Raw genomic sequence first — 21,236 nt, 5'->3', positions numbered from 1 at the left:
ACATATATTAGTCATTCAATTCCAAGTCTCTCAGTATAATTCCCAAGTTAATGATATTGAAATGAGCAGGTGTTGCTTCAAAAACCTGATGGCCAAAGATAATCTTGGTGCTACAATTTTATATTTTTATGAAAGTGAGCAGAAGCAGGTGGGAATTATTGACTTTCTGCCTCCTTACCTCTGTGATAAAATGGACTGTAGAAATGATGGTGGTGGTGTGATGGTCCGTGTTATATTTCTAGAGTCTTATCCACAGCTTCTAGGTTAATGCTGCTGAGCAGGGCATATGTTCTTCATGTATACTAATAGAGGCATTGAATTTACATAAAATATTTAATCCTATCATTATCCTTTTACCAACTGTCAAGTATACCCTATTGAATACTTGAGAACATCTTTTATGCATTTGTTATCTCATTAGATAAATAATCTTACAAAAGAAAATACTTCAATCTTCTAAGTAGTCTCCAAATATTTTAAATCATAAAACATCAATAAATTTTGAACATGTCATCCAATGTATGGGTATTTATTAATTACTAGAGGCCCGGTGCATAAAAATCATGCACTGGGAGGGTGTCCCTCAACCCAGCCTGCACCCTCTCCATCTAGGACCCCTCAGGGAATGTCCGGGACTGCTGGCTCCCAACCACTCGCCTGCCTGCCTATCTGATTGCCCCTAACCACTTCTGCCTGCCAGTCTGATCACCCCCTAACCACTCCCTTGCCAGCCCGATTGATGCCTAACTGCTCCCCTGCCAGCCCGATCGCCCCCAACTGCCCTCCTCTGCCAGTCCAGTCACCCCTAATTACCCTCCCCTGCCCGCTTGTTCACCCCCAACTGCCCTCTCCTGCTGGCCTGATTTCCCCTAACTGCCCTCCCCTGCTGACCATCTTGTGGCTGTGGGTGCCACCATCATTGATAGCGTGGCAGTCAATTAACATATTCCCTCCTTATTGTTTGTGGGTGCCGCCATCTTTGAAGGCAGGGCAGTCAATTAGCATATTGCCTCCTTATTGGCTGTGGGTGCTGCCATCTATGGGACAGAGTGAGGGTGAATTAGCATATTCCCTTTTTATTAGATAGGATTAATTGTAACATTTATATCTTTAGTGGTTCAGAGGACCAGCTGTGGATCTAAACTGCCTAGACTTGAATTTTGGGTCTGTTATTTCCCAGCCATCACCTTGAGTGAGATATTTAATAAATCTATGTCTAAGTTTCCTCACTTTAAAGGGGTGGAAACAATACTAGGTACTGATGCAGTTATATATATACCCAAGTTTATGTTGTTCTTATCATTATCACAGTACTATTTTACTGCCATACTCTGTATATTATCAAACAAAATGGAAGAAAAACAATGATGAGTTTTAGAAAATATGTAAATATAACTTCTAATATATTTCACATTAGAACAACCACGGTTTATTTTTGAATAAAGAATACAAAATATTTTATAATGCCACCTACTTATCTATTTTATAATGTTGAAGTGTGAAATTAAAATGTAGAGTTTCTAATATATTCTCCCCACACCCTACTGGAACATCAAATCACTCACCATCTATATTTTTGCATTATTGCCTGGAACACAGCTGCATGTTCTTATTTGTTCCAAAACATAGAGTAAGAACCATATTACCCTATATAATAAAAGGATAATATGCAAACAGACCAAATGGCAGAACAATTGAACAACCAATCAAAGCGTAATATGCTAATGATATGCTAAGGCTGCCCTGCACTGACCACCAGTGGGCAGAGTCAACTGGTCAATCAGTTGCTATGACATGCACTGACCAGCAGGGGGCAGATGCTCTGACTGGTAGGTTAGCTTGCTGCTGGGATCTGGCCAATTGGGACTGAGGGAGATGGGCCAGACATGCTCTGGAGCCCTCCCACAGTCCCTCCCTGGCCTGATCCCCGGCCCGATGATTGTGCACTAATAGGGTTCCTTAGCCTGGCCTGTGCCCTCTCGCAATCTGGGACCCTTCAGGGAATGTCAGAGAGCCAGTTTCAGCCCAATCCCACAGGTCACTCCCCTTGGGAGGGTGCCAGATGCAGGGTTCATGGCTGGCAAGTGCTGCTATGGCACGGGCCTCTCCCGATTGATCGATGGCAGCAAGCACAGTGGGGCCGGTACAGTGGGGCCAGGATGAGCAGGAACAGCAGGTAGGAGCTTCAGGCAGCAGCTGCAGGCAGCGTTGGACTGTGGGTTTTGGCCGGATCCCTGTAGGCCACGCAGAGGGACCCCACCTGTGCATGAATTTGTGCACCGGGCCTCTAGTTCATTATAAACTAGTAAGGCTATGGTAGAAAACCTCTAACAATTTCTGGCTCTGTTTTGCTGATGCCACCTAAAGCTAATTGTAATGTCAGTTGTTACTTCCAGGACCCTTACAGACTCAGCTTGTAGTTATCTACTGACCTGTCCCCAGTAAATGAGTCACAAAAGTGCTTTGAGTTTGTTTATTATAACTCAGCAATGGCCAAAACACTTGGAAGGGAGGCTGTGTTCTGAATTTCCTACTTAGAGTCTGTATACATATTTTCCTAATCTGGCCTTAGGTGGGACAATTTCCAGTCTAATCTTTCTAAGCAGATGGCCATGCCAGAAAAGAGTCTGGCTAGACATTGTTATGCTGATACCTGTGGTGCTTTCTTTTCCAGTTTTATCAGAAGAAGAAATAGCCGAGACTTTAGTAAGATTGCAATACACCATGCTGGCCCTTATCTCTTCTCAATGTAGCACCATATAGTGAGGTATTTAATTTTTTAAATATCATTTACTCTTAATGTGTAAAGTAAGGCTAATTATTAAGACTCATTGGTGACAAAAGAATATTCTAGTCTCTTATATCTGGGTGCCTAAGTTGTTTATCCCTCACTTGTAATTCAATTAATCTTCCAGAGCAGGTGAGAAAGAGTATAATTATTATACATGCCCAAGGAGGAAGGTGAATCTTGTGACGCGCTCATACTGCTTCCTGTGTCTTGGCAGAGAAACGCATGCCTGTGTGCAAACACACATTAGTGTATCTTAAGTGTTTTACTTGGCTTAAAATTAACCATGATTTTGGACTATATTCTCTCGGCTCCTAAAAATGGTTTTATGAATCTATAATAATAAAAATGTAATATGCTAATTTAGCCTGGACAGCCAAACAACCTCCTGGACATCCTTCCTGACAAAGCCAGGGCTGCGAGGGCCGAGCCCCTTACACGAATTCTGTGCTTTGGGCCTCTAGTTGAATTATAAAATGTTTGCTATAATTTTTTATTAGAACCTTTGCTTTCAGCAACCCTACACCATCTGTGTATCTGGTATGTTTACTGTCTTTGACAATGAGAATGTGGGAGCCAACAACATTTCTTTTTGAACCTGGCTGCCACAAGTCTTGGGACAAATTTTCAGCTCAGCCAAGACAAATGATAAAACTGTATGACCTCCGCCTGCTCTCACTGCCCCTCATCTCCTTCACATGCTATTCACAAGACATGTGTTTTCCAAAGACCCCATTTGTTTTATTTATGTTAAAGATTTTAATACATTTAGTGTTAAAATTGTGTCAAATCCTTTTTAGCAGAGGTAAGGAATAGATATTTTCATACTCTGTAAACCTTAGGAAAATTCGCCAGAAAAATTAAAAGGATAGTCACATATTATTACTTAGAAGGAGGGTATAGGGAAGAATTAAAATAAATTGCATCAATACATTTTCAGAAATATTGACTCCCAAGCCTAATGTATGAATGATGAATTAGAACCTTGTAGATTTAGCCAGTTTTGTAGAATGACTCATTGAAATTCAGATAAAATTTAACTGCATAACATTAGGTCCTGTCTATTTGTTTCATGAATATACATTCATGTTTCTTAAAATAATTTTTTTAAAAAGAGCTCCAGCCAGTTTTGCTCAGTAGTTAGAGTGTTGGCTAATGGATTAAAAGGTCATGGGTTCAATTCTGGTCAAGGGCACATACCTTAGTTGCAGACTTGATGCCGGTGCCAATCAGGGAGTGTGTGGGAGGCAAGCAATTGGTGTGTCTCTCTCACATCCATGTTTCTCTCCATCTTGACCCTTCCCTTCCACTCTCTCTGAAAATCAATGGGAAAAATATCCTTGGGTGACAATTAATAAAAAACAAATAAATAAAAAATATAAAAAAGACAGTTTTTGCATTAAATATAGCACTGATGTCATCCTTTGTAGTCTAGCTCAATTTAAGGTGGATTCTTGAGAAAACTAGCCAGAAACAGCTCCAGAAGCAATAGACTGACTGGTGATCTAAACCAGGCCCCAGTTTTGTGGGCTATAAAACCTTGAAGTTTTGTAGCTCCATATTTTCCCCCCAAAAGTAAATAAAGAATTATGATGTGAACTCTAGGTTCTAACCATGTGATAAAGCACAGATGATAAAATGTACATCTATGAAAATTAAATTTATTTTTTGGTGTTACTTTCAGTAGAAGACACTGTGACTCTCAGTCCACACTGACAAGCCACTTTCTAGTTCTCTCTTCTAGCTTAGACATACCTTTAGATTATCAGTTAGAATCTCCTATTGTGATTTTCACTTTACATGATTTCTATTCATTGTATATTGTCAACCTATTAGACATATGATGTTACCTAGTCTCAGAAAAATTTATCACTGAGTATATATTCAATGATTGAATGTGAATGAAAGCTACTCTAGAAACATGATAAGCTCTAAAGTAACCCAATCCTTTACTTCACAGGAGTTAAATTGAAAAAAACAGATAAACTTTAAATAAAATTCACAGGTCTTCTGATGGTTTAATAACCATAGAACTGTTCTTGTTGTATATAATTTTAAAACTATTGCACATGAATTAACCCAATAGCTAATTATGTGAAAACTAGGACCACAGTATAATGATTTGGGTCAAAATATGCAACACCTATCATTGTTTTTCTTTCTTTCTTTTTTTTTTTTTAACAATTCTGTCTCCTAAGATCTCTTGGCTATATTTTATTGCATTCAATAAATAATTAGAATTGGTAAATATGGGAGGGGGGTGCGTTTTCTCTTCCTGTGACCAGCACAGAGAGAGAGAACGCTGGGGTTAATGAATCTTGATTAGAACGCGACAAGGTTTAAGGAAAAATGAAAAAACACAAGACCGAGACAGAAATAGAGTGAAAGCTGGGCCTGGGTGTGGCGTCTGCCCTCTGATGGAGGTACAGATGCAGAGAGCATCAGCACAGCAAGTAGATTTATTTATACTCGAATAACAGGAAGTTATATCACATCGGGGTGGGCCTTGAGTTCCTGGCGACATCATGAGATCCACCCCCTTAACACTGGGCAGGAAGGTCAAACTGAGTGGCGTCCCAATCCCTTGATTAGGTCCGCCCCCATGGCGTGGCTCTGCCTGCGCTCTGAGTTTCAGCCAACATAAATAAACGGAGTGTTTTTGCCAGCTGCCCTTAACAGGTAAATACTTGAAATCTGGGGAACTGATGGTAATATAGCTTTCAAATGCACATTTATTATTTCCATTGGAATTAATTCTATCTGTCCTGATACAAGTTCACTGGTTACTATATTACTGTACATCCAGAAGTCATTCTTTAGTAGGACTCCCCTAATCTGGATGATAGAATTTGGGCTGAAACCCACATAAGGATGGAGAAGGACTAGGCCAGGAGGGCTTGTACCTATGCAAACACCCTCTGGACTGCGTGAAGTTTCCTGGCAGCCATTGCCCAGGAGTGGCAAGTGGTACTGAACCTGGTGTAGATGTGCTTACCCCTTCCCCTGAGGTCTAAGAGGAACTTGCTCACAACCACTGCTCTACTGAAGCCCACCCACTACCCCTCTCAACTGTTCCTAACTCCTGTCCTAAGCCAAGGAGCCGGAGAGAGACATAAGGGTCATTCATCTTTCCTTATTTGGGGCTCAGGCCCATGGACAGAAGGTGGCTTAGGTAGGTAGGCCCTGCTGCTGCTGCCAGAGACTGTCACAATGTGAGTCCTATGTTTGATGGTTGAGGATGTCGAGGGGCTGGAGGCAGCAGTACTCAGGGTGGGCAGAATGGTCTGAGCCTGGGGATGAGGATCTGAGAATCTGAGACTGAGGCCCATGATCCTAAAGCGGGGTATGGGTGGGGTTTAGAGCACACGGCTCAGAGCTTGTGGGGATTCACCCACTTGTAGGTGCCCTCCTATTGGAAGTGTTCTCTCCCTCTCCTCTCTTTCTCTCTTGAAAATTCAGAATGGGTTAATTTTTAAGCATTAGTGTATGCATTTATAAGTGCACATGTGATATATTTTATGTGCATGCATCAAGTAGCTGTTTAAGGACAACAAGTGTCAACCAGAAAATTATTCCCTACAAGAGTAAAGTATGGAGAATAACACAGGAAACAAACTTAGGAAACTAAAAGTAAACATAGATACAAAAAAATGGATATAGGTTTTTATAAACAAGAAAGTATCCTCACCATCTCCTTCCTCCCAGGTGGTCACCATAGGGCAGAAAACTTTAATCCAGGACAGAACCTCAGGGTTCTGCTTCCCAGACTGTGAGGGCGAGGAGCGATGAGCAACAGACAAATGGGCACTTTGATAGCTGGCTACAGCCTTGCTATAAGCCCAGGGCGTTATAGCACCCAGTGTTGTGACGAACTGGTAACTGAAGAAAGGTAACTGAACAGCCTCCTGCTGCTGACTTCTCCCCAGCAAACTCAATCCCCTTGCCTCACAAGAGCATCAGAAATATCCTTCATTCCTTTCCACTTTGGATTCTTTGCATTGGCTAAATGTAAGAGGCAAAGCCTAGTGGTATAGAGAGGTTCTCAACCATGAGGGGAGGCAGGCTCTTCGGCAGGTCCTCTGTGAGCCTGCTGAGCATCTTTTTGTCAACATAAGATTATAGTATACAGGGTGGGCAAAAATAGGTTTACAGTTGTGAGTATGTGAAGCACAGCATTTATTTTTGTATTATTATTATTTACTAGAGGCCCGATGCATGAAATTCAAGCAAGGGGCTCAGCCCTCCTGGCCCCGGCTGTCTCACAGCCCCGTGACCCTGCCCACTAGTCATTCTGAAAGGTCCTTCCAAAAGGTCGTTCCAGAAGGTGATTCTGCCATCCAGTCTAATTAGCATATTAGCTCTTTATTATATAGGAGTTATTATTGTATTAACTTCCATACAAACTACTATAAACCTGCTTTTGCCCCACCCTGTATAGCTAGAAATTGGTAGAGGCAGGATTTTAAAACATATCTTCTAAGTCTGAGGCCATTGCTTTTTTCTTTCAATAGGACCTTTATGGATTTGAAAAGGTACAGAGATAAGGTGGGATAGAGAAGTGTATTGGACTAAAAGTCAATAATAAAAAGAGTGAATACTGCCCTAACTGGTTTGGCTCAGTAGATAGAGTGTTGGCCTATGGACTGAAAGTCCCCAGGTTCGATTCTGGTCAAGGACATGTACCTTGGTTGTGGGCACATCTCCAGTGGGAAGTGTGCAGGAGGCAGTTGATGGATGTTTCTCTCTCATTGATGTTTCTAGCTCTCTATCCCTCTCCCTTCCTCGCTGTAAAAAATCAATAAAATATATATAAAAAAAGAGTGAATACTATTGTATTAGTCTTCTCAGGCTGCCATAATAAAATACTATAGAATGGGTGGCTTACACAACAGAAATGTATTTTCTCAGTTCTGGCGGCTAGGTGTCTGAGATCAAAGTGCTGGCAGATTCAGTTTCTTCTGAGAGCTCTTCCTGACTTGTGGCAGGTGCCTTCTCGCTGTATCCTACAGGGCCTTTGTTCTGAATCAGCATGGAGAGAGAGAGATATCTCTGGTGTCCCTTCCACTCCTTCTAAGGGCACCAGTTCTCTGGGATTAGCCCCCCCCCTTTTTTTTTACCTCATTTAGTCTTAATTACCTCCCTAGAGGCCCTGTCTCCTAATACAATCACATGACCAAGAGTCAGACCTTTAACATATAAATTTTAGGGGGACATAATTCAGTTCACAGCAACTAAAAATATACTGTTGGATCTATATCACAAGTTATCTTCAGAGACTTGAGGTAAAACTTTTCCTATTTAGTAGATATTCATGTAGAATACATCATTTTCTCAACTTAGCCAAATGAATTTTCAAAGATAATTCTTTACAATTTTATGACAGTGAATGACGGATGCTCAAAGTGAAGGAGAAATTATAGAATTTACTGTAAGTACTAGCCTTTCTTTCATTTTGCAGGCCCAACAGCTTACTGATCTGGAACAAAAATTAGCTGTGGCCAGAAACGCGCTGGAGAAAGCAGCTCTTGATCGGGTACGTGCATATCCATGAGCCATCACAACTTTGGTTTTAGCAGACAAAGCCAGGGCTTGTTCATTGCTTCCCTTGATTTATTAATGCAATTTCAGGTGCTGTTCATGTAAGGTGGTTATAGGATTTACGAATGCTGGGTATTCCTGTTGGAACTCAATTTTTTTCTTGTTTTTGCTGCTACAGTAAATTGACTCAAGGTTCAGGCTCTGTGAGTTCATGGCTTTATTTCCCTCCTTACTGGTATATTTGTTCCATAACACCATAAATAAACATGCTTTCAAGCACCAATAGAGATGACATGTATTAACTCTGAATTAATGAGCTATAAAGCCAATGGAAGTAGTCATTGATGTTTTTCATTCTAGAAATCTTAAATCAGAGTTCTGGAGGTCTTTACATAAACTGACTTAACCATGAAGTCAGTTTATATACAGAATATGCAATAGTGGGTAACAGTCTATCTTTTTAACAGCTTTATCTATATACCTATATATATGTAAAAGCCTAAGCAACTGAATGACCGAATGACTGGTCAACCGGTCGCTACAATGCACACTGACCACCAGGGAACAGATACTCAACGCATAGGATCAGGCTCCCTCCTGTCTGGATTGGGCCTGTGGGGATCGGCCCTGTGGGCATCAGGCCAAAACCGGCTACCCGGCATCCCCCAAAGGGTCCTGGATTGAGAGAGGGCACAGGCCAGGCTGAGGGACCCCCCCCCTCCAACAGTGTACAGATTCAATGAAATTTATTTTGCATACCATAAATGTCACACTTTTGAGGTTCACAGTTATGCTACCATCACCACTATTTACAAATGATTTTCTTTATCTCTTTTTACCTCATCTATTTATTTTATATCAATCTCTCATTGTATTACAATTACTTATGCTCAGGATAAACCACAACTCCCATTCCATGTCTGCCTTTGCCTTTCAATAGTCTTTATGTGAGTCATTCATGGGCAATAGAGAATTGGTACATGGAAAGACAAATATAATATGAAGGAATTGCTTCTGTAATTCAGAAATACTTTTCTGCTGTTCAATAGTTAAAGTATTTGGTAAAATTTCACTCCCTTTTCTCAATTTTAAATTAACTTTACAAGATTGGGGAAAGTAAATCTTTTTTTCCTTTAGTTCACTTATGTATTGTATATATTAACATGTTTATAGCATATATACATTAGATACATTGTTTATATATATTGCTTATATATGTTAAATATATGTAATGCATGTGTTTGTGTATATTAAAATTTTCATGTATAATACATTTTATTAAATATATACATATTAATTATATATAACAAATATATATTTGTATAATCAAAATGATCCCTTTTAATATTTAATTCAGATTGGTATTTACCTGATATTTGTTACATTTGTCTATGCAATTCTCTTTATACCCCTGTAATTTCTAAAATAAGTTTTCTTTTAGAAATTATTCTGTCTGCTATGAAGAGCTCTCTGTTTTTGTGATTGCAGCTTAGCAACAATTTTATTTAGAAAAATAAGCAAGTAAGGTGATTGCACTCATTAATTAATTTTGCAATAATATACTGCATATGTTTAGCAATTTTGTAAAGGAAGGAGGTTATCTCCTAATCATCAATTTGAATCATGAGTGTTTTAATACAGAATAGAGGAGGTGGAACATTTGAGTCTAATTCATTTTAAAATTCTTCTGGTATAACCTTCTTGTTATGCAGTAGCTATAAAGAACCAGGCTAAAATTTTACCTCCCAGGACCTTGGGTCTCACATAGGCATTCTCTTCACTTACTTATGACCAAAATTTCTGCAAAGCTAACATAGCTAACTTTTTAAACCAGATATCTAGAAAGTATCATAGTACAGGAATTTGTAATGACATTTGTTGAATTCTAATGATTTTTTTCTTCTTATGGTTTAGATCTTTTGGACAAATGTACCTTTTGAATGAATAACTAGATTTTTAACAACATCTCTCCTTTGTGATTGTCATATGTTATATTAGCTTATCCAAAAATTAATATAATATTTAATGGTTTTAGGAAAGCCTACCTGCTATTTTATAGACTAGATCAAATATAATTCATCTTATCAAGATTGCAGATTTATGAGATTTTTTATTTATGAAAAAATAAGCTTATACCAATTTATGCTAATCTCTGACCATATCCAACTCATGCTACATAATATTACTTTTTTAAAAAGGGAAATTGCTAAGTATTGCTAGAATCAGAAAATCAAAGGAATGTATAATCCTCAAGTTCAACTAGACAATCTTTTTTTAAAAAAAGTATTTCTCTGTTATCCCTGCCATGATCTCTTCAATGTGTGTTAAGTCTGAAAAACACGTTGAATTCCCATGGTTCTGCACAGCTCAACTTCCTCTGAGATTTTTAACAACTCTGACTGTCAGAATGATTTTTATTACATTAAATCTCTTCCCTGATTTGATTTCAGGTCATCCATTTAGCCAGTCAATGCTAAATATGTTTGAAATGCCTCTTGTGTGATTACCATGTGCTAGGTGCTATGGAAAATAGAAAGCATCTATAATATATGGTCTTGGGTTCCACATCTCTCACTATTTTGTTGGCCATGAACAATTAGAAAATTATTGTATGCAGAGCCATGAGGTCATAAAGGCACCAAGAATGAGAATGAATATGTGTATTTTAAGTACATGTGGGTTGGATGGGCTTGTGTGGCCATATAATACTTCATGAGAAAATCATAATTTAGCCTTAGTTATTGAACTTGGAGATAATGCAGAGTTTTCTCCTCCCTCCTCTTACTCATTCTATGCTTTTCTCCTCCCGTTTCTAATCCACCACCCTCCCACCACCTCCACCATAACTATGTGCCTGCCCCACACCATGCCACACTCCTGATTCAGGATGAGAGACTTAATGTTGCAGTGTTTAAGTAAAGGTCTCCAGTGTCCATCTATGAGCAAGTCATAATTTTTAAATTGAATGACTGTGTTTGAATCCCCCAAACTATTTTTGTTGTTGTTAATACTCACCTGAGGATATTTTTCAATGATTTTTAGAGAGAGTGGGAGGGAGAGACACAGAAAGAGAAACATCAATGTGAGCGAGACACATCGATTGGTTACCTCCTGTACACCCCCAACCAGGTCCAGGAATTGAGCCTGCAACTGAGGCACATGCCCTTCACCGGAATCAAACCCTGGACCCTTCATTTCACAGATGGACATTCTATCCACTGAGCAAAATCGGCTATGCATCCCCGAACTCTTGATGCTTCACTGTAACAGGAAATAATAATGAAACTTACTTTATACGGGTGATGAGAAAATTATATGTCTCAAAAAAGCAACATACTAAGAAGAATTCTTGGCACCTGGCAAAGGCTCAGTAAGCATATTAATTATTATTATTAGTGAATGAGATCACAGAGACTACCTCTTTGTGATAATAATGTCTCTCTTTAACCTTCAGCATTTGGTCACACCTTTTGCTGTAGTGAACTATAAAAGCATTTCATATTACTGGAGGTTAATTTCAACAAATTTAATGTAAGATTTGTGTGAGGCTCATAAACTGTAGTTATAAAGTCAGGTAGAAATGGTAGTTCACTTCAAAATGAATAAAAACTTCAGTTTAATGACATTGCTCTTCCCCTCTCTCCATCATCTTTATATCGTTATGTGAGGCTTTTTTATTCTCTTCAGGTGTCTGGCTCCTAAGAATTTTACATCTGGTCTTCAAATAACCTTCACCACCCTATAAATATTATGAAAACAACATTTCATACTTCAACTTGGTTCTCATAACATATTTAATGAAAGAAGTCTCAGTTTACTATCACAACATAAACAATAATAACCTTAAAATCTAAGAACCAACCTTGGTTTCTCCAACAATCAATTATTTATTTGACAATATCTTATGAATTACATTTAGGCTCAGCAACTAGAATGTAAATACAACTTTATGGTTTGGAAAGCTATCTCTCAAACTTTCATATGGAAAGAAAAGGTTCTATTACATGCAATTATCACAAAATTTGTCTTAGGGAAGCGTGCATAATTACATCCATATTACAGATGACACAAGTTAGGCGACCTACATACACTCCTGGGACTAACTAGGAAGAAAACAAGAAATCTTTTTGCCACAGTATTTCTGGCACATAACAGGAGCATGATAAGAACTTACTGATTGAATAGATAAATGAAGATTTAACTTCATAAATTAATAAACACGCTATATATCCTACATACTAGAGACCTGGAGAGACTTTGAGCAGAGAGCGTAAAATATTAAAGGACCTTTCAGAATTCACACAGCTGATTTCACAGCAGAAATAACATTAAGGAAAAGCCTTTGGATTCACAGCCCCTCATGGTCTTTCCAAATTGGTCTCCCTACTTTCTGATTCTGGGGTGCATCACTGAGAACCACAGCACCCAAGCCACTGCAGATCAGCAGCTCCTGTGTTGAGCGTCTGCCACCTGGTGGTCAGTGTGCAGCATATGTACTGGCTATTCGGATGGTTGGACGGTCACTTAGCCTTTTATATATAGATTTTCTCATGCAAAATGGCACCCACTTATATCCTCTAGAAGAATTACTTTATTTATTCATGTAACAAATATTTAAGTTAGAAACTGATGATGCTGCCGAAAAGGTACTGATACTCAAAGAAATTACATTCTAATAGAAGTAGATAAATAATAAACACATAAACAATAAGATCATTTGCAGTGGTAACAAGGGCTACATAGGACATAATTTAAAAACAGTGATAGAGATTCTAAAGGAGTGTTCCTTGAAAGGGTGATCAGGGACTATGTTTCAAAGAAGATAATATATAAACTGAGATATGAATTTTAATTGGAATTTCCTGCATAGCTACTTGAAAAAGGGGTTCTGCAAGCAGAGGAAGCAGCAAATATAAAGGCTGTAAGATGCAAATGAGCTTGGAATGTTTGATGAGCTATAAATAAAGGACATTGATATAAGCAGGTCCTTATTAAGGAGTCTGCATTTTACTAGAGTCTGGAAAAAAATGGTTTGGTGTGGGAATAAGGCAGGGCAAAAACAAGACTGACCTTCAGAAGGAATAGGTTGTAAGATCTAGGACAAGGTATACATTACATGGTTTGCATCATATTTCTTAGGTGACATCTTGTTTCAGTGAACTTCAAAGTGAACAGTAGCCTGCAGTTTCAAAACCGACTATGGCAGGCAACAGGAATGAAAATGTAATCATGTGATATAAAATCATTGTCTGGGTCCTGCTGATAGAACTGGGTCAAGCCAAACCTGAGGAGTGTCTGTGGTAACAGGCTCTATTAACTAGATTAAGTGGAAAACTAGGTTTCGTTTTGTGTGTGTTTTTCAGAAGATGACCGGATTAGGGCAGGGTTGCTCACAGCAATCTGCTGTCTTTGGCAGGAAAAAAAAGAAAAAAAATCTATAATGTACTCAAGCACTGGAGCCAGATCTAAGGTAGGGGGCAAAGTTACAGGCTTAGGGTTCAAAAATAAGATAAAATATAAAACTAAGAATAAGTTGAAACATAAAAGATAGTTTACTACTGTGGCTGTGAAAGCTGAGGAGTTGGAGGTCACGTCTGTGTGATGTTTCTGTTACCTGCGATGATCCTGACAATGTCAGGAGAGCTGTGGAACAAGCAAGATGATTGTATCAAAGTTGGGACAATTACAAATGTTCATGCAAGACGCATCCCCGGTTGTTGTTTTATTGGAAAAATTTGTCTTGCCTAAACAATGTTTATTGAAAATCGATGTTTGACAATATTAACTGGATGCTGTTTGTTATTTATTTTCAGCACCTAATTTCAGCCACCAGTCTGGAATTTGTCTATTATGAAAACATATACCTTAAGCCTGTTACAAATCCAAAGCTGAGATGTAGAGTGGCTTTAGAGGAGCCAAGATATTAACACAGAGAATACAGTAACCACCGTTACTTTCTGCATCATTTAAACATTAAATCTCTATATTTCAAAGCCACATTAGCTTTGAGTCCTAGCCAAGGCTTGCCTGACCCTGTCACATTAGCTCTGTTTCTATTGCCCCACTAAAAGATGCAACACAGAGAACATATTTAAATGGTTCAGTGTCAGCTGGGATAGCTCACTCCTGACACAACACCCAATACCTTGATCTCCTGTTCTGTAGTGAGAGAAAGAAAGGGTCAGCCAGGATTATAACAAGAAATAACAGGAGAAGAAAACTGAACTACCACTTAATTTATTTTTATTGATATAACTTGTTAATTTTCTTCTCTGACACACAGAAAGAATGTTTTCACCTAAGTTTTTAAGTCATTTATTTTAAAAAAACTTTTTGTTGAGTCCCTTTAAGATATCAGGGATTGTGTTATGTGCCACAACAGTTCTGAACACAATAGGCAACTTATACATGTGTGTACATACATATAAATTAAAAATTAGAATTAGTGATCAATTATATAAAGGAAACAACAGGCTCAATTATAGAAATCAATGGGGTAGGGGAAGGGCAACAATCTAGAGACTCAGACAAGCAATTAAAAGGGGCCACTTTGCGTACAAGGTCATTATTCAGCTTAGCCCCCTCCTGTCCACTTAATACTTCTCCATCCTAGTTCTCATCAGATTCTCATTTTGTCTTAGACAAATTCATAGAGCAAAAGTAATGAGAAGAAAATGCATGTCTGTTCTATGTCTTATATATTTCCAGTTGTTGCTCTTATTGCTTCTTTTTCAAAATTTCTTGCTGGGACCAAAGAGAGAGATTTCCTAAACTGCTATTCTAGCAATTCGCACTCACAACTTAAAGATAAATATTATCATAAATCACATATTAGTAGAAAGCACAGAGGTAGGCATTGGGAAGGATATAAATCATAGCCACTGCTTTTAAGAAATTGATCACGAAGGCTTTATGGGAGACAAGAAATACCAGTAGGGGAGGATGCTCTGTGAAAGTGTTTCTGGCATAGTTTATGAAAGGCAATAGTTTTGTTGGGCGTATTTGGCTTTGACAGGTAAAGAAAACAAACTGTGCTGCTTCACTCATCTCTGAAGGCACTGAGAGGCTCATCTCCATGTGTGCCAGCTTGTCCTGGAGTCTCGGCCTCAGTAACTAATCTCTCTCTTCGCCTAAAGGCCATATCTCATGTCTTGAGATTGATGTTTCTGTGCCGTTGTCTTATTAGGGTCTGTATCCACACCCCAAAGTACCCTTGAGTTGCCATGAGATTTCCTAACAGTTGGCTGTCTCTCTTCATTTTGGCCCCTGAGGATCTGACGTTTGTACTCAGCTTTATGTTATTATTTTTTAACTTATTAGTATGTAAAAAAATATTTTCAGAAGTGGGTCCTGGGGATTCAATGCGAGGCAGAGATGATGGTCTATGTAAGTTCAGTCTGCCTGGTGATATAAATCGAAAATAACCCCGTCTGAAAACTTCGAACGTTCTTTTCTTCACAGTAAAATCATAATTCGTAGTGCCAGTTTCACAGATGTTTGAAAGCATAAAATTAGTTCCTGCATGTGAAAGTTGAAAGTGCTTGGAGGATTGTGATATCCTATGCTAATATCAGAAAGTATTAATATTATTTATAGTCAAAGAAAATTAACTTCTACTTCTGAATAAGGCCCAAAGGAAATAAAGGTTTTATTGGAAACAAATTTATTTTCCCAATATGTGAGGAAATTGAGTCGCTAATACAGGCTAATCTCAGAAACACAGAGGCCTACATTGCCAGGGGAAGGATTTGTAATAAAGGTGGCTGGTCCTACTAGAAAGAAGGCAGGTTTCTAAGAGCATTTTCTACTTCAATGTGCCCCAGAGTATATTTTCTTCAGCAAATAGATTCAGCAAACTATCATGATTGAAATCATGCCAGTTCAAGGAAAAAATAAGGAAGTTATGTCTCTGAATTTCAGTGTTCAAAATATATCATAAAATACATTAACTCCTAAAAACAAAGAGACTGAATATGTATGAAACAGGGTATCATGTGGTTCTGTTTATCATGTAAAAATTGTGATTTTTTTTTTTTTTGGTAGGATTCACAACTAAAAGCACTGAAACAGACCGTGCAACTCTGCCTGTCATCTGTTTTTCGTGATCAACCACCCCCTTTGAGTCTAATCAGGTCAAACCCAACTCAGATGTCAATTCCACCCAGTCCCATTGATGTCAAGATTCTAGATGCAAGGACAAAAAGCAAGGTACACTTTATTTGTGCTTTGGAAAGTAAAACCAATGAACTTGTATGCATATATGCATAACTCGTGGACACAGACAATGGGGTAGTGAGTGCCTGGAGGGTGAGGGGAGGCTGGAAGAGATTAATGGCAGAAAAAGGAGGACCTATGTAATACTTTCAACAATAATGATTTTAAAAAACAATAATAATAATACAAAGTAAAATCAAGTAATGTACTATGTGGTCATCAGTGTGGATCTAAGTAAAACATCAAAATAATGTAAATGTATGATAAAAACCCAGTTTGTAACTGCATAGTCACATGGTGAAGGCTATCTTTAGTAGAAAGCCAGCTGAATCTTAGGCAGGATGATCTGATTGTAAAATAAGAGTAATTATCATTATTTATAACAATTATTTTTCTAAATTAACAGTCTAAAATAATTATTATGTTATAGTTAGTTAAAAGAAAGTGTCTTGTATTATATTCCAATGTACACCAAAAGTTAAAATAGGAAGTATTTTTTCCTAGTGTATAACTATCATTCTTTCAAAAGTGGATACATTTTTTTTATTATTAAGACAGTTCTCAACACTGCCTGCACATTAGACTCACTTGGGATACTTGTTAAAAAAAAAAAAAAAATTCCTGACACTTGGGACTAAACCAGCCGTGGGCAAACTACGGCCTGCGGGCAGGATCCGGCCCCTTTTGAAATGAATAAAACTAAAAAAAAAAAAAGACCGTACCCTTTTATGTAATGATGTTTACTTTGAATTTATATTAGTTCACACAAACACTCCATCCATGCTTTTGTTCCAGCCCTCCGGTCCAGTTTAAGAACCCATTGTGGCCCTCGAGTCAAAAAGTTTGCCCACCCCTGGACTAAACCCAGAACTATTAAATCAAATTCTTTGTGGTTGGGCTCCAATCAGTAGTGTTTTTTAAAAGCTTCCCAGGAGGTTTTTGAGACCTAGTGACAAAGTCCCCATCACACTACATCATATGCGGCACGGGCTTTTGGTTTCAATTGTCAGAATCTGCAATTCGCAGGCTGTGCATTTAAATAAATCCTGACAACCTGAAAGAGTGGAAAAAGGATTTCCTTTCTGACAGTATATATTTATTTGAAAGTGCTGGCTCTCTTATCATTTGCCTGAGGCTCTCTCACTGTTAAAAAGAATGTTACAGCTACCAGAACCACTTGTGATGCTGATATCTCAGGGTGGGCCCAGGAAAACCTGAGACCCACCTATGCAGTTACACATCTGTGCAAACATCTGGAGCCTCTTTCTTGCTGCTTATTTCTGTGATTTCCTATCTTTGGAATAAAGGGGATATGGACAATTTATAGATTAAGGAAATACTACATTCAGGATCAAGACTAAAAAAAAAAAAAGGTGAAACAAAATAATTCTACCATAAAACAGCATGAGCTCTGGCTGGTGTGGCTCAGGTGTTTGAGCGCAGGCTCATACACCAAGAGGTCACCAGATCTATTTCCAAGGCTTGGGTTGTGGGCTTGATCCCCTGTAGGGGGCATGCAGGGGGCAGAAGTTGATATTTCTCTCCCTCCCTCTCCCTCCTTTCTCTCTTTAAAATTAATTAAAAAAACATATTTTAAAAAATACAGCATGTGGAGCGGGCTGGCAGCAGAGGGCACTGTTGTCGTTTTCAATCAGGAGGGAGTCTCAGGCTCTGAGCTCCAGTTCCAGGCGAGTCTCTAGGGACCCAGACTCATACGGGAGAAGTGGGACTGTCTGGCATCGCTCAGAACCCTAGGGCAGCTTTCTCTCTGTGGGGCTTGCAGCGATTACTGGGACACTGAGAAGCAGAGCCTCTGAGGGCAAGACTGAGAGCAGCCATAATTGCTAATCCCACCCTGTTGATCCCCTGGGACCTGCCCCACCCAAGCCCTGCAGGGAGACTTTTGCTGGATAGCCTCAGGCAAAGGCTAGATTAGCACCTCCCTAGAGATCCAGGAGCCAGGAAGCCCAGAGGTCAGAGTGGGACCATCCAGTTTGCAACTCCATGGAACCATAAAAGACACACTCAGGGGGCAGACTCAGTGAGCACCAAGGCACCATTGAAGCAAGTCTAGCCCCAGAGGGGTGTCTCCAGGACAGAAGTTCTCCCACTGCAGACACAGCTGATTCTCACAGCCAATTGGCCTGGAGGTCAATTCCTCACAGTGATAACTACAATAATCAAGGCTTAACTACAACAAGACTGTGCACAAAGCCCACAAGGGGGTGCACCAAGAGTGTCTACCTCAGGTAATTGGGACACTTAGCACAGAAAGGCACTCTATCAACACAGCGAAGCATAAAAAAATGCCAAGACAAAGAAACAGGACACAAATGACAGAATTGGAGGAAAGCAAACTGTTGGATATAGAGTTCAAAACCACACTTTTAAGGTCTTTAAAGAATTGTCTAGAAGCCGCCGATAAATTTAATAAGGCCCTCGAAAAGACTGGTGAGGCCGCCGATAAATGTAGTGAGATCTTCAAGAAGACTGGTGAGACTGCCGATAAATGTAGTGAGATCCTCAAGAAATCTAATGAGACCCTCGATGTTGTGATAAAGAACCAACTAGAAATTAAGCATACACTGACTGAAATAAAGAATATTATACAGACACCCAACAGCAGACCAGAGGGTCGCAAGAATCAAGTCAAAGATTTGAAATACGAAGAAGCAAAAAACACCCAACCAGAAAAGCAAAATGAAAAAAGAATCCAAAAATATGAAGATAGTGTAAGGAGCCTCTGGGACAGCTTCAAGCGTACCAACATCCGAATTATAGGGGTGCCAGAAGATGAAAGAGAGCAAGATATTGAAAACCTATTTGAAGAAATAATGACAGAAAACTTCCCCTACCTGGTGAAAGGAATAGACTTCCAAGTCCAGGAAGCGCAGAGAACCCCAAACAAAAGGAATCCAAAGAGGACCACACCAAGACACATCATCATTAAAATGCCAAGAGCAAAAGACAAAGAGAGAATCCTAAAAGCAGCAAGAGAAAGAAAATCAGTTACCTACAAGGGAGTACCCATACGACTGTCAGCTGATTTCTCAACAGAAACTTTGCAGGCCAGAAGGGAGTGGCAAGAAATATTCAAAGTGCTGAATACCAAGAACCTACAACCAAGACTACTTTATCCAGCAAAGCTATCATTCAGAAGTGAAGGCCAGATAAAGAGCTTCACAGATAAGAAAAAGCTAAAGGAGTTCATCACCACCAAACCAGTATTATATGAAATGCTGAAAGGTATCCTTTAAGAGGAAGAAGAAGAAAAAGGTAAAGATACAAATTATGAACAACAAATACACATCTATCAACAAGTGAATCTAAAAACCAAGTGAATAAATAATCTGATGAACAGTATGAACTGGTGATTGTAATAGAATCAGGGACATAGAAAGGGAATGGACTGACTATTCTTGTGCGGGGGGAGAGGTGTGGGGGTGAGTGAAGAGATTAGACAACAATCGTGCACCTATGGATGAGGACAGTGGGTGGGGAGTGAGGGCAGAGGGTGGGGTTGGAACTGGGTGGAGGGGAGTTATGGTGGGAAAAAAGAGTAACTAATGTAATAATCTGAACAATAAAGATTTAATTTAAAAAAAAATACAGCATGAGACTAGAGATAATTTTAAAAGTTTAAGACAATTAAATGCATGACTGTGACTCCAAAATTCCCATGTACTAGTAGTATGTTGTGTGTTATAGGATATAAAAGCTACTTACCCATCTATGGAATATTAAGCTGACACCCAAGTTAAAACCTTCCATATTCAATAGCCCACCATTTTCTAGGGGTACCAAAATAAACAACCAACACATACTTTTACCTCTTTAAACAAAAATTATTTACTTAAAATTGGAATCAGGTGTGATTCTCTTCTTCTTAAAAGTATTACTAGAGCTATGAAAGTAACTTGTATTTACAAAATATTTGATAAAACAATTCTTCTGGATTGTAGAGGGGAGACAAGGAGCATGGATAAGACATGGTGTATGATATTAATCAGACTCGGCTTCTTTCTGGCCTGCTACATCAGAGGCTGGACTCCCCTAGTGTTTGGTTTCTTTGTTTTCAGTAGGCAAATCTTTTTTAATATCTTGGTTAGCCAGTTGGCCTCTTTTTTCCCCCCAATAAGATTCAATAAATTAAAAATAAATTTAAAAGAAGGCTAGTAAATTTATATATTTTCAAGCAAATCTAAATTTGCAAATGATAAAATGCACTATGAGATTAACACCACCTAGAACCTTCCATTTTGCCACTGTGTGTTCTCTGTGGCTAAATTCACCATGGCACATGAATCCGTTTGGGAAGCATTCCTGACAGAGCTGAGTCATATATTGGAGAACCCTCCCCACCACCTGTGCTTTCTTGCTCTCAAAGAATATGGGTAGCAAACAGAGAGGTTCCCTGGATGCTTATGTAAAGACACAAGAGGCAGAATTTCTGAACTTGTTCCTATAAAGTTGACCATTTGCAAAACTACCTGCACCTTATTTTCATCGATTAGGAATTCAATTTGCTACTAATATTATGATCAAGATCCTTCCGTGAATGCCAATCTGTTTTGCTGGGCACTTATGAAATCCTGATTGATATTTTCCCGTATCTCTTACTTAGGAAAAGATAATATCCTCCTATTCCCTATATCTCCATGAGTCCCTGGCCTGAATAATGATAGTTTCATCTGAC

The 21,236-nt window shown here is 38.9% G+C and overlaps 1 protein-coding gene across 4 annotated transcripts in view; it reads left to right on the top strand.

The window, feature by feature from the left end:
- The window catches only part of LUZP2 (leucine zipper protein 2), a 309,639-nt gene that overhangs the window by 269,211 nt on the left and 19,192 nt on the right, over positions 1–21,236 (top strand). For all 4 annotated transcript variants that reach the window (XM_070428148.1, XM_070428147.1, XM_070428146.1 and 1 more), the window contains exons 8-9: positions 8,247–8,321; positions 16,370–16,534. In XM_070428148.1, the coding sequence (XP_070284249.1) occupies positions 8,247–8,321; positions 16,370–16,534 (240 nt within the window). The remainder of the gene's footprint in view (positions 1–8,246; positions 8,322–16,369; positions 16,535–21,236) is intronic.

Source organism: Myotis yumanensis, unplaced genomic scaffold (assembly GCF_028538775.1).
Source record: "Myotis yumanensis isolate MYYU_CA2020_CCGP unplaced genomic scaffold, mMyoYum1.0.hap1 SCAF_10, whole genome shotgun sequence".
In the NCBI taxonomy this organism is placed as follows: Eukaryota; Metazoa; Chordata; class Mammalia; order Chiroptera; family Vespertilionidae; genus Myotis; species Myotis yumanensis.
The sequence above is the reverse complement of the archived record's forward strand: the minus strand, read 5'-3'. Positions and strand labels throughout refer to the sequence as shown.